A 13176-nucleotide genomic window follows, 5' to 3' on the forward strand; every position below is an offset into this window, starting at 1 on the left:
TATAGTGCACTTTTGTTGCGGGTGATATGATACTTTGACATTTAAATTTTCGGATTGTTTTTTAATTAAAATGTTTTTTCCTACTTATATTATTATGAAAAATATTATATGGCTTTTGCAAGAGTCATTACTTTACATTTCACACGTGTGTGTCTTGATACATGCATACATATTTTGTCTTATATTATAAAATAATTTAATTAAATCTTGAATGCTAACGAGTTGTCATAAAGAATATCAAACAGACATGAGTGCGCATTATTTGGCTGCAAATTGTATCTTAAGCATATACTTTCCATAATGAAAAAATATCTCCTCCATAATAGGTGACTATGCTAAGTGAATGGTAATTCTTAATTTTATAGCCGTAGATCCGACATCTGTCTATGCTTGTTTGCGGTTCAAACGGGATATAATCGTTCCTATATAAATGCGTTATCGTGAAGAACATAATTCAGATAATAGCGCCGGTGCGCGAAGGAATTAATATGAAATACGATCCGCTATTTATATTACTATAAGTTAAGAATCTCAGCCGCATATTTCCCCCGCAGCGTAATTCCGACGCGAAGTGAACACGTCTAATCGCATAGTTTCTTCTTTCTGCTACAAAAAAATGTTTTAAATATTTAAAAACATTGTTATATAAATTCAGTGAGCTATACAAGTGAATAAATGCGTTAAAATATTCTTGAAAGATTTTTTTTTTTTAATTTTACAATTATAATATTGCAGTCATCAATCCAGTAAATTAGTGTTTAAAATAAATTTGTTTTATTTAAAAAAAGTGTAGTCCTAATAAAACAATTCTTTAAATATGTTTCTTAATAATAAAGTAATTTTCTATAAGTGTAATTATATTCTGCAAGAGATGATAGGATTTTTATTTTTTCTCTCTCTCTCTCTCTTTCTCTCTGTTCTTTTAATATCGTCTTATCGCGATGCGCATGGACCTTGGGGAGTATTGATGTATCTCGGGGGAAAGGTCAGGATCACAATTCGACCCTCAGTTTTGCGTGCTCATCGCATCAATGCGTCTCTCTCGGAGAGGTGATGACAGGTGCAAGAATCAGCTATCATCTTCGCTTGCTCGCGTGACAGCATCCAAGGGAGATTTAAAATTACGTCACTTTCCATTTTACGCCATTTCTAGTGGTCTGCCTTGATAGACTGTGAAACGAGTCGCCTCGAGTAACAAGTTATACCCGCTCTTCCACTAGATCGAAGTAAGCATCAGCCGCAGCATCCGTATAAATTAATTCGCGACTGGGAGTTTCTCACTAAAAGATTATTTGACACGTTATTAAACTTTGTATCTAAATACATAACGATGTAAACAAAAAATATATATATTTCTTCACTCTCCCTTGGATGGTATCATAATAATTATATGATATCATAATAATTAATAATAATAAGCATAAGCACGTAAAAAATAATAGAAAAAGAAATATGTAAAAAAAACTGTATCAAATTTAAGAACATTTTGTGAAGTCGATACATTCTTGTATAATTTATTCTCAAATTTAAGTATATGTTATAAAATAACCAGTTTTACTTAATTTATTTTAAGAATTTTCGAGGCAGCATAATACAAAGGGAAAAAACAAAACTATGTCACTTCATTTTGCGTGTAATAATTGCTCAATCATAGTACATCACAGTTGATCGCCGCCCCTTTTCCGCTTGATCGAATAGAGCAAGGGAAGGTAACTAACGAATATGGACAAGTAAATGTGCGCGTGTTATAGATATGTGCACGCATGATAACATACTGGTTTACAAGGTCGTCTTGATATTCTATGGCTTCGATTCTGGATTTTAAAATCTTGACGTGCAATTGCATCTTTTAATTGTATTACGATGAAGTGTATGATATTATAGTACAACTCTCGAGATAGAGTTTGACATTGTAAGGATTAGCATCATTTAGCCACAAGAGATATATAATTATAACTAAATTGCTGATAAGCAAGTTTATTACTTATACATAAATTACAGACTAAACCAGTATCGCGTTGAAAACGCGCAATTATAATAATAAAACAGTAGGTATGATTCCTAGCAGTATTAGTGCGTAACAAGCGATCGCATGGAAACATTGATGCTGCAATTGGTCGGCAAAAGAGCGCGTTAATGATCAGAAGCGTGTTGAGATTGAAACGCAATCGCACTCGGGATTAATTCGCGATGCGTTATCGTAGCGACTTATGAATAATTGCTAGTCTTCAGACTCGCGCTTGTGTGCCCGCTCTTGATCCTCATGCGGCTCATGCGTGTCGAATGTGGCGCGACTAGATCAATTGCAATTGCCAAGCAGGATGGCTCTATTGTAATCTAGGCCGTTTGGGATTATCGACGAAGGTCACCGGTTCTGTATCCCTCCAGGTTTACCGAGGATCTCGTATCGTCTGATTTACGGGTTTCGATACACCTGATTACGTTCCTGCTGAGCTTCCGCTCTTTCGCTTTCCCAGATGCGTTTATCTTCAAAAATTGCGGTGCGTGGTGTGTGACCTCGATGCTTCTAATAAAGTAGCGCGCGAAGTAGGCGAACACGCGGTTATTGCATGCCAATCGGTTAGCACGGAATCCTCGTTCAGACACGGAATCGCTGCCAGAAAAATATTACGCGGCCATGTCGTGCCGCGAAAAAACAAAACGTTTCGTCGCGACGACGTGATCGTGTGAAAAAGGAAAACGCTCGACGTCGCTCGTGCGTTGCCCGCGGTTGTATCGCGGGCTTTCCTATGCAAATTCCAATCGTATGCAACCGGTTTCCTTTACGACCCCCTGAGACTCCCGGAGGATATTAAATTAAAGCCTGGTCTCGTGTGCTCTAATCACCGACGATCTTGAGTCATACGGCATTGGAGACGTGGAAAATGAGACGCGGACGCATGTGATCGCACCGCGACGAAACGATAATATTTCATCCGGTCCAGTCGCAATCTCATCGTTATTACGATTATTACCGATACTAGACTGATGCTAACAGGTGATGACGCTTAAGAGTCCAGGACTGCCAATACAAGTGCTCTCGTTAGCGAAGTATATGTCGTTTGACAAATATCTTTATTCCGTCGCGATTTCTATTCCCATCTGGTTCGCAATTACAAATAGGAATTCTATTAGTTTCATTCCGCATTTTATCCGTCTGTAGACGTGTCTCGAGTTGCACTAAAATAAAACTGTTAATATTCTGCGCTTTTAGCCACTATAATTAAATTTGAGCACAAGAACATGTAGTAATTATTGAAAAATTTTTATTTAAAAAATTACAACTCTAATAAATAAACACGGATATAATTTTTATTAATTAATCAATTAAAATTATATCAATAATTTATATTAATTACTTTTCTTTTTTATCCGTCTGTTTTATACGAAATTTATTTACTTGTCTGGTACACTTAAATAAAATTTATAATAAATATAAAAAAAAAACAATTATATATAAAATTATAAGAATGTAGAAATATTTCGTTTAAGTGCAAGACGAGTAAATAAAAGTCTTTCTCAACGACGACATATAAAATAAAACTAGCTCTTCTCGCGCGAGACTCCTACCTTTGACTAGACATATAAATATAATCAACAAGACAAATCCATAAAAATTAGATTGGATATTACATATAGTGAGATTCAACGAAGCGTATCGAGCATTATTCAACGCATAAGCACAAAGGTTAATAATGATTACCTCTTGATATACCTCTTATTTCATGCAAGATTAGACGACTTACTCTCGCACCTGGTGGCAGATGTGTGTAGGGTGTAAGATAATTCATCTGCCCGGCGTAATCCAATGCCATTAATTTACCGATAGCACTGATATATGTCATAAAAAGTGAAATAATGAAGTAGTGGATTAGGTCGCGTGCTACAGCAGACAGTGATTAATGTTTCAAACGGTGTATTTGCTCTCCAGCTCTAGAGTCTGTTGAAAGAGATAAAAACTAAGCTAATCTTGTCGGCAAATACTTCATTTACAATATCTTGGTGAAATATTTGCGCGCGAGTCCACCACACTTGTGCGTATGATGGCGATTCGTTCCGCGGAAATGTTATTTCATGATTATTGTATCACTGCATCTTTAGGCGACAGCTCGATTATAATCTCGACGATTTATATCCTTTTTATTTCCTACCGTTTAATACGACGTTTAATATCTTGTCGTTCGTTGACATGATATCGATGTAGAAACCGTTAATTAGTTTCAGTCGCACAAATCCGGTTTTAGATAGAATAACTTCCTTATCAATCTCAGTGGGATTAGCTAGTATATTGACTTATAGGTACGGACTATCATTAACCTGTCATGACCATTTTTAATCATAATAATTTAATGAGTTTTTGACTTTTAATAACTGATTTAAGTGCTCTGAAAATGCATAAATTATTAATGTAAACTGCATTTTATTATCATCTAGTTAACAAGTTTGCAATATTCTACTTTTGGGAAAAAACTGTTACATTTACTTTTTAGTTAAAGCAATTTTAATAATTCGTATTTGTCATTCAAATAGCTTGTGATCATTAAATACTATATAAACGATTTAAATGTTATCGTCGGGGAACGATAAAAATAAACAATGACGACAATATATAAAAAGAAAGTTTTGCTGCATTGACATACTTTATTCAATCTCTCCCTACATGAACAAGACAAAATGTTTCACATGTTAAAAATATAATTACATGCTGCCTAAAATATTCGTTTTCCATCATTTAAATGCAACATCCAACATTTCGAGATATTCAATAATAAGATGTATATACATCGAAAATGGCGCGCATCTGCGAATTTCTGGCACTTTCGGAGTGCCCCGGAGAAGTCGAAGGAGACCACCGAACGTATAATTACTTCACTCGCCCGAGTGAGTTTTTACGATCTGTCCCTGGTTCGCCCAGTTTTTCCTGGCGGTAGAGCGACTTCGTGGTCGCGGCGACCACGGAGTTCGCCGGCCGACGACGGTCAACGACCAGAAAATACGCGCGATTGTAGAAGAAGAGTCCTTGCCTATGATGGCGCGATCGATCGGAGTCAATGGGTATTTGACGACCCGCAGACCCACATTTTCTCCAGGCCGTTGCGTGCCATTGCTCTTACAAAACCGTCCATAGTTATTATTGTCCAGAACTTCCAAGGAAACATTAAGTTTTCGAACTCGTAAGATCTTAAAGAAAATCTTAGCTCTTTTTTGTTCCATGTACTCAGTCTACTTCGCATAGACTTGTTTAAACGCATTGTTTCAACGAAAAATGCATTTATTTTATTCCAAGTTTTGAAACGATTTTAATTCACAGACACGTGTAGAGTCGCACTTATTCCTACACATAAGATAACGTACAAGCTAGACTTTGCATTACGAATAATTTTTTATTTTTATTTTACTTCTCTTTCTGATCTTTTGCTTACTCACGCTCGTGTCTTATTTTTTGCTCTCCGTCAAATCTTTCTTGCAAATCTTCTGATCTTAATTTTAATAATAGCGATTTCGAAGGCTAAGCTGATCATAATTGAGAGATGTAGATAAAAGAAATTCCAAAAAAAAAAAAAAAATTAAGACGTAATCCGTAATTGTTGTAGTTAGACCGTGAAATTAACAGCGAAAAAACTAGTCGCTGACGCATATAGCGAATAGGCCACTTTAGTCGGCATAAAGTGAATTACGTTCCTTACATTTACTCTCCTCGCGCTTCGGACGCGATATTCTTATTTTCAGCAGTTAATCGTGCCGATAATGTTGCCGAGAGGATCGTTGACTTCAAGTGCGAGCGCGCCCGGCTGCATCCGTGCGAGATGAATACGCCGTAGTCCGACTGGACCCGCTTCCGATCGTGCTTTTCGATCCGGCTACGCGTTTCGGCGAGTAATTCGTTCCGCGCCGGGTACTCTCTTTCTCCCTGTCCGGAAAGATGAAGAAAGGAATCGAAAGACTTTACCGTTACATTCATCCAACTCGCGCCGTAATTACTGTTGCCACTCGCTGTTACGGACAGTCGGCGCGGCGCATCGCTGAAATCGCTCCGCGGATGCTGCGGTGCCGTCGCTCTCATACCGGTCGTATTTATAGAGAGCCTGGCTGCGCGCGGCTGTCGCGTTTAAATCCCACCCATAGAAACGCGTGAGTTACTTACGACGCCGATCGCGGAACGCTACGCGAGAAAAGAGCCAAAGCGAGATTATGGCGCCGCCGCGCCGGTTGCGGGCACCAGAGAATTACAACGGTTTGATAATGCGGAACGGGTTCCACGTGATATAATGCGGAACGGATTCGAGCACGCATTACGCTCCGTGAACTTGGATGATGAACTTTATCGCCTGTCGTCGAATTATCTCTTCCATTCGTGTCTTATTACGTATAACGACTCTTGCCTGCACGTTTGATTTTGATTCCATTCGAAAGATAATCGCTCGTAAATATCTTCGAGACTCTGACGTGACCGTACGTAAAAAAATTTAATTGCTTAAATGTGGAAAAGAAATTGGCGAATTAGCGTTCCTGCGAACGTGAAGGTCTTCTCCGAGAAAACTCTCCGATTTTACAGATTTGCGAATTGACGAAAAAAAAAAAGTAATAGCGACGATGGATTGTCTTATTACCATAAGTGCAGCTTTATTCAGAAGCGTAGAAATTAATGGACTATTAAAGCCACGCGAGGAGTGCAGACGCAATACGTCTCGTTAACACGCAGCGTTTCTTCCGCTGAAGATCCATGAAAAACTAATCACGACCCTCGTAATTATTTCTACGAAGCCGTTTACGTCCGAATAACGCAGTGAATCGTCATTTTTGTTAAAGCCAAACCTGTTTTGTTATTTATTCGCGGCCACCGTGCGCTAGTACAAGTGTCTATTATACAAAACGAATGAAGAGGAGACGCTTTACGTTATAAAATTTTAAAGCCATTTTCGAATATTGTTAATACTCGCAAAGTTTTTATTCGTGATGGTTTATTCGGAGAATTTATAACTTTTTTTTGTACTGTATGCGTGTATTAACATTAACATGAAGGCAGCATAAATCATTAATGGCAATTAACACGTTTACGTGATTATGTATATTCTGCTTATTTTTTTCCCCTGAAAAAGAAAATAATATTTTAATCGATGCAAACGTATAAACTATCTATAACGAAAGACAATAGTCTCAGATAAAATACTTACCAGCCGTAGCCTCCAGAAGAAGAGGAAGCCTGGGCCGACGCGGAAGATTGAGACCATCCACCTCCGCCTCCGCCTCCGTATCCACCACCACCACTAAAGACATAGAAAATTTTTAGTGATCTTAATAAAGAATTGAACATGGATTTATAATGTAAAATCGTATAAGAATTGGGTAGTTGTAAGATATTTGTAAAATTTTTTTTTCAAGTTAAAATAATTTTGTTCTTTGAAACAATTTTGATGTTAAAAATGAAGTTACTTAAAAATATAACTCATTATATTAGAATTAATTTTTATCATATTTATAAAATATTTATAAAATAGTGTTAATACCCGCAACGATTTCCGCAGCCGCCGCCGCCGCCGTAGCCTCCATGATGACGACGACGCCCTCCTGTAATAGGTACGACTACAACTGGTACTATCACTGCTTTCGGTTTTCCTAGACAAAGCGTGCCCCTTTGTTATACGCGGTTATGATGGAGTTTAGCAATAGCAATGAATTAATATATAATTATAGAATGTGATATTTTAGAAGTTATACTTTTTAGTATTATTATGAGCAATTCTCAGCTGAAGAAAGCTAAGCTAGCAAAAAATTCCTGTTATTATCAATTAATATTTTAATTGTAATTAGTTTTTTTTATACTTAGGAAATTTACTTAATATTATGATTTAGTTAGAAAAAGAGTAAAAGCATTGTTCATACAATTTCTCTCTTTTCCCAAAAAATTTACTTGATTCAATATTTTAAAAGATTTATTAATATTCAAGCATTATTTTCAAACAAGTTACTTCGAAGCATGATTCATGAGTATGCAATTAATAATTTAACTGATAATTTTTTATTCAAGATGATGCCTGCAAAAATTGAAGAAAATTGCGCAACTAGCTGTTGTACCTAGAAAAAAGATGGAAATTAATTTAGTCGCATACGTTTCAATTCTTGAAAACATGCACAGCAAGCTGTTTATTTTTGCAGTAATTCATGCAATATTTTGAAGCAAATTTTAATAAATATTGTTTTATATATATATATATATATATATATATATATATATATATATATATATATATATATATAAAGTAGTTATAGTATATATAGCCAAAATTCAGATATATTAAAACAACAATTTTGAAAAGCTGTTCCAAAACTATGTTGAATATTAATTGATCATTTTAATTATGTACATTTATCTTAATCGATCCTGAGATTAAGATTTAGAAAAAAATTTTTTTATTAAATAAAAATTTGAAGGTTATATTTAATTTTAAATTTAAAAAAATAATTCTTGTTCAATAATTTTTTAAAGCTTAATTTCTCGAAAACCTTACATCTATAGTTATTTGTTATTTTATTAATTCTTGGAATGGAAGAATTAATTTTAATTAAAAAAAGATCAGTTCTAAATCAATCAAAAATTTGTAATAAAAAGAACAATGTACAGTATTTCGGCATGCTGAAATTAATAGATATTTATTAATTGTACCTACTTCTTCGCAGTTCGAACCATAACTTACCTTCGCCACCACTATTAGGATAATACTCTCCTCCTCCTCCTCCTCCTCCTCCACAGGTGGAACAATGACCACTATCAGGATAATATCCACCCCCGCTCGGATACCCGCCCCATCCCCCTCCACCACCACCACCACCACCTGGATAATTCCCACCCCCACTCGGATACCCACCCCATCCACCTCCTCCGCATTTAAAACAGATGGTCCTCTTTTGACGGTATCTCTTTTCCTTCAAAGCCGAGTCTATCATACTTTGCGCCTCCGCCTTTTCCAATTTCATCTTAAGCACTTTCGCCTTGTTGTCGAGATCGATCTTGTCGACCTTGAAACCTTGGCCTTCCAATCCCTGTGCAAATTCGTCGAGGTCAACGGGTGTAGGCTTTTCTAACTCTTCGTTTTCATCATCATCTTCTACTACTAGGAGAACAGACACCAGCGGCTCTACAAGCATACATTTTTTGTTCAAATCCCTTCTAAGAAATCTTTTGACTCCAATCGCCCTTGCTTATTGTTTCTTATTTTACAAATAGTTATAGTTTTGAAAACTAGCCTTTTATCTTTTCACGAATTTTTTCGGTTTCTTTTCCAAAGGAAAACAAAATTTCTTAAAAAAATCTACTGACAAGGTAATTTCCAATAAATTTTTAGAAAAATTCTCTTACCAACCAAGAAAAATTGAAAAAATGGTTCCGAGCTTTTAAAACTATTCAAATAATTAATGTAAAATTGAATTTGTTATTAAATGATAGTAAGATATCATAATAAGCTATAAAACTATGTACCTTTCACACTTACCCAATATATCAGGTATCGTTTTTACGACTTCATTTTGGAACATTTCCTCTGATACGTTGCTGCTACCATTTTTTACAGCATATAGATTAATTATATAGATTATAGCATGATGTTCCCTTTCTTCTAAGGGCACCGGCGGCGGTTGCAACTCGGTCGACAATGTGTGTTCTTCGTGAGTATTTACAGCTGACTCTGATAATCGTGGAAAAATTAATTAATCAATGCGTGAAGAGAAATAGGAGGCTTATATCGATTGACGTGATTCGACGTAAAAAGAATTTTAAATCAGCGATTTGTGTGCCAACGCGTGAATCCTGACATCATTGTTATTTTCGATGACAAACATGATCTTGCCTGTTGCATGTATGCATAGATCACAAAGCTCGCTAATTTTCAAACAAACAATTAAATTTATGACGAATGAATAGAGAACTATTTAAGCAATAACATTAATTAAATATTAAGATTAAATAAAACATCAAATCTATCTTAAATATATCTTAAATACTTGACAAATGATTATTATCTATTAAGAACGCTACCTAAAGATGCGATGTAAAGAAGCAAAGTGATAATTTTACAAAGCTCCGTGAAAAAACATTAAAATATTAATAATATCTAAATAAATAACTTTACATTATTAAATTACTTTGTAGCTTTGCAAGCATTGTTTTATATAATAAAAAAAACGGATTTTTGAGTTTTTAAAATTATATAAATAATTAATATCAAATTGAATTGATGATTAAATGATAATAAGATACGAGACGCTATGTATCTTTCATTGATTTACACTTACTTAATGTGTTAGGTATCGTTTCTACGTTTACGTCTCTACGACTACGATCTAAAAAAGGTGGTTGCAACTCGAGTGACAATGTATGTTCTTCCTGTTCTTCCGGTTTTTCTGTAACTGCTGCAACTGTCTCAGCGTTACTCGAGTCGTCTGTATTACCGACAAAAATACCATTTTGTTAAACAAGTTATATTTTGTATTGATTTTACAGAAATATAATTTCTTTTACAGAATTAAAATACACAAGCTAATGTATACGGTTCTGGTCTATTTTTTGTCAAAAACAAAAAATAATTTAAAAATTACAAACTTTTTTTATAGACTTTTACTTTATTATAATGTAACGATTAAAAAAACCAATTCACAGATACATTTATTTCGTTATGCAAGTTGTGCAGAAGAAATAAAGGCAGGGCCAGGTGTAGAATAAATGAATGAATAATATTAAATTGTTAGAGTTCAGTCGGAAAGCCTAATTTAAGAAAATAGAATGTTTGATGAATTGTGTATATATGTACGTAAGATCTCGATTTAGTAGTATGTAAGAATCCGTTGATGTTTTATAAATCGTACGTGTGTAAGTCGAGTTTATTGGTAAAACTGACGACTCCAGTATCGCCTTAACTGACCATTGTATGACGAGAAATAGGAAGCTTATATCAGTTAACGTAAATTGACGCAAAAAGAATTTTAAATTAGCGATTTGTGTGCCAACGCGTGCATCCTTACATCACTGTTATTTTTAAAGACAAACATGATCTTACCTGCTGCATATAAATAAATCACAAAGCTCGCTAATAATTTTTAAATTCTCCAAAAAAATATTTAAATTTATGAAGGATGAATAGAGAACTATTTAAGCAATAATTGATTGATAAAATAATAAAATGAAATAAAACATTCAGTCTATCTTAAATGCTTGTAAAATGATTGCTGTCTATAAAGAACGCTACATAAAGATGCGATGTAAAGAATGCAGAATGATAATTTTAAAATCTGCATGAAAAAAAAAACATTAACACATTAATACCTAAATAAAAAGTATACATTACTAAGTTTTGTAGCTTTACAGCATCGTTTTATATCACAAAAATTATTACAAACATTACAATTAAAGTTAATATTTTGAATTAAATATCTACGAAATTTTAATTTTTAAAATATAAAGGTCAGAAAATTTAAGTAAACTTAAAAATTCAAAAACTTACGATTTTCCGAGACAATAAAACATATATTAAAAATTAAAAGATTTTTATGAAATATAATAACGACATATTAATTTTATGCGACGGATGATTTGTATCCTCACCTAATTTAGAAGTCGGCAATCCGAAGATGACCGTGACAAATGTAAACAGGAGCACTAGACTAAGAGCACGAACTGCCATGATGACGGAATTCGATCTTCTCAGGATGCACTGCATGCTAATCCTTTAAACTCGCCGCTTTTATAGTCATCTATCCAACACGCATTTGATCCTGGCGTAATTATGTAACGTACCACCTCCACTGCTTTTCTCCGCGCATTGCACGCCGCATCGCGTCGTCCAGCCGATGCAGTTTTTTGGATTTTCCGAGGGAGTCCCCGCGCAATTGTGATGTACACGTACACGTGCGCTCTAAAACACCTTTTTCTCCGAGACGAGGATGTAATTATGTGCGTTAACAAAAACGCCACTAATCGTGAGACGAAATCAGAATGAAACTAAATTCAAGAAGACAATGAACTTAATAATAATAATTATTATTATTAAATTATATGTCGCTCGTATTTTTGTAATTTCTGTGCGTGAATATTCATATCTTGTGGTTTCATCGTTGATTGATTCTGTCAGATGAGAGAAAGAGATAAAATTAAGGATATGCATCAAACAAAATTCTTCTTGACATGTTAGAATAAGAAAATTATTACCACAAAAATAATATGAATGTTTATGTGAACAATATAATTGGTATGAAACATAAAAATTAATAGCTAATTAGTCATTTTTCATTACTTCCAAGATACTTAGATCATAAGGAAACGATGAGAATAATAGGAAAGTATAAGAATCTGGTCGTCAAAAGAGCTACTAAAATATGTTAATATAAATGATTACTGAGAACTTGCACAATCGGTAATTATCTTCTTTGATCGGAGTTTTATGCAGAATGGGCATAAATTGGTATTTTCATTTATTCATTAATTCATTATTAATCTATTTTAATTCACATTTTTGTTCATTATTATCACATTATTTTCTCTTACATATATTTGACGTAATCTTCAGTAATTGTACGAACATCACGTCATTTATTTTGACTGAGCGAAATAATTCCCCGACATCGAGCTATTATTGCAATTAAACAGTTCCCATACATTAAACATGGAATGACGTTTGCTAGGATTTTCCAACTCGAGCACATATATTTTTCATAATTAGTATGGAAATTGCCGCTACTTAAAAGATCTACATTTCGTCACAAAAAGATTGAAAATTTATGAGATTTTTACGCAATTCTGTGATGTCTATTCATTCAAAAATTAATGCAAAAATTTTCTTAATACATTAATTTTTAATATTCTTTCATTAAAAAAAAACTATTGTATTTTAAAGCGAACAGTATTTTTATCAATTTCTTATTTTAGTGTTTCTATTTTATTTTAAGTTAATACAAAATATTAATTTACAGTGATTAGCACTGTACTTAGAATAACGATCAAGTTGCACATGCAAACTATCCGGTTAATATTTCCTGTTTGCTTCGTCGCGGTTAAACCCGTTGCAATTGCATTATTGCGTGTCAATTTTGCTTACGTGTAAATTTTCGCATATCCCCTATCATCCTATCATCGATCATGAACGGATCATCTTGCTTATAAAAACATCGGTACAAGTTTCCAAGTAT

The 13176-nt window shown here is 34.3% G+C and overlaps 1 protein-coding gene across 5 annotated transcripts; it reads right to left on the bottom strand.

Annotated features, from left to right (window-relative positions):
• Positions 1-6798: 6798 nt before the first annotated feature.
• LOC105196358 lies at positions 6799-11751 on the bottom strand. 5 transcript variants are annotated; one of them, XM_026132749.2, is made up of 7 exons: positions 11597-11751; positions 10291-10437; positions 9492-9683; positions 8868-9137; positions 7509-7569; positions 7176-7265; positions 6799-7091 (listed from the first exon to the last, which is right to left on the bottom strand). In XM_026132749.2, the coding sequence occupies exons 1-7, from the start codon at positions 11709-11711 to the stop codon at positions 7079-7081; spliced, it is 888 nt and encodes a 295-aa protein (XP_025988534.2). In that variant the 5' UTR covers positions 11712-11751; the 3' UTR covers positions 6799-7078. The 5 variants fall into 5 exon arrangements, with proteins under 5 accessions (XP_025988534.2, XP_011160571.2, XP_025988533.2 ...); XM_011162269.3 differs by having other exon boundaries at positions 7176-7268; XM_026132748.2 differs by having other exon boundaries at positions 7509-7617.
• Positions 11752-13176: the final 1425 nt, after the last annotated feature.

Source organism: Solenopsis invicta, chromosome 4 (assembly GCF_016802725.1).
Source record: "Solenopsis invicta isolate M01_SB chromosome 4, UNIL_Sinv_3.0, whole genome shotgun sequence".
Lineage (NCBI taxonomy): Eukaryota > Metazoa > Arthropoda > Insecta > Hymenoptera > Formicidae > Solenopsis > Solenopsis invicta.

Coding starts and splice junctions, on each gene's coding strand:
- LOC105196358 (XM_011162268.3), bottom strand. CDS start 11,711: ATGCAGTGCATCCTGAGAAGATCGAATTCCGTCATCATGGCAGTTCGT. Junction 9,684..10,290: donor AACGATACCTAACACATTAA/GTAAGTGTAAAT, acceptor CACGATTATCAG/AGTCAGCTGTAAATACTCAC. Junction 7,618..8,867: donor ATGCGGAGGAGGTGGATGGG/GTGGGTATCCGA, acceptor CGCTTTGTCTAG/GAAAACCGAAAGCAGTGATA.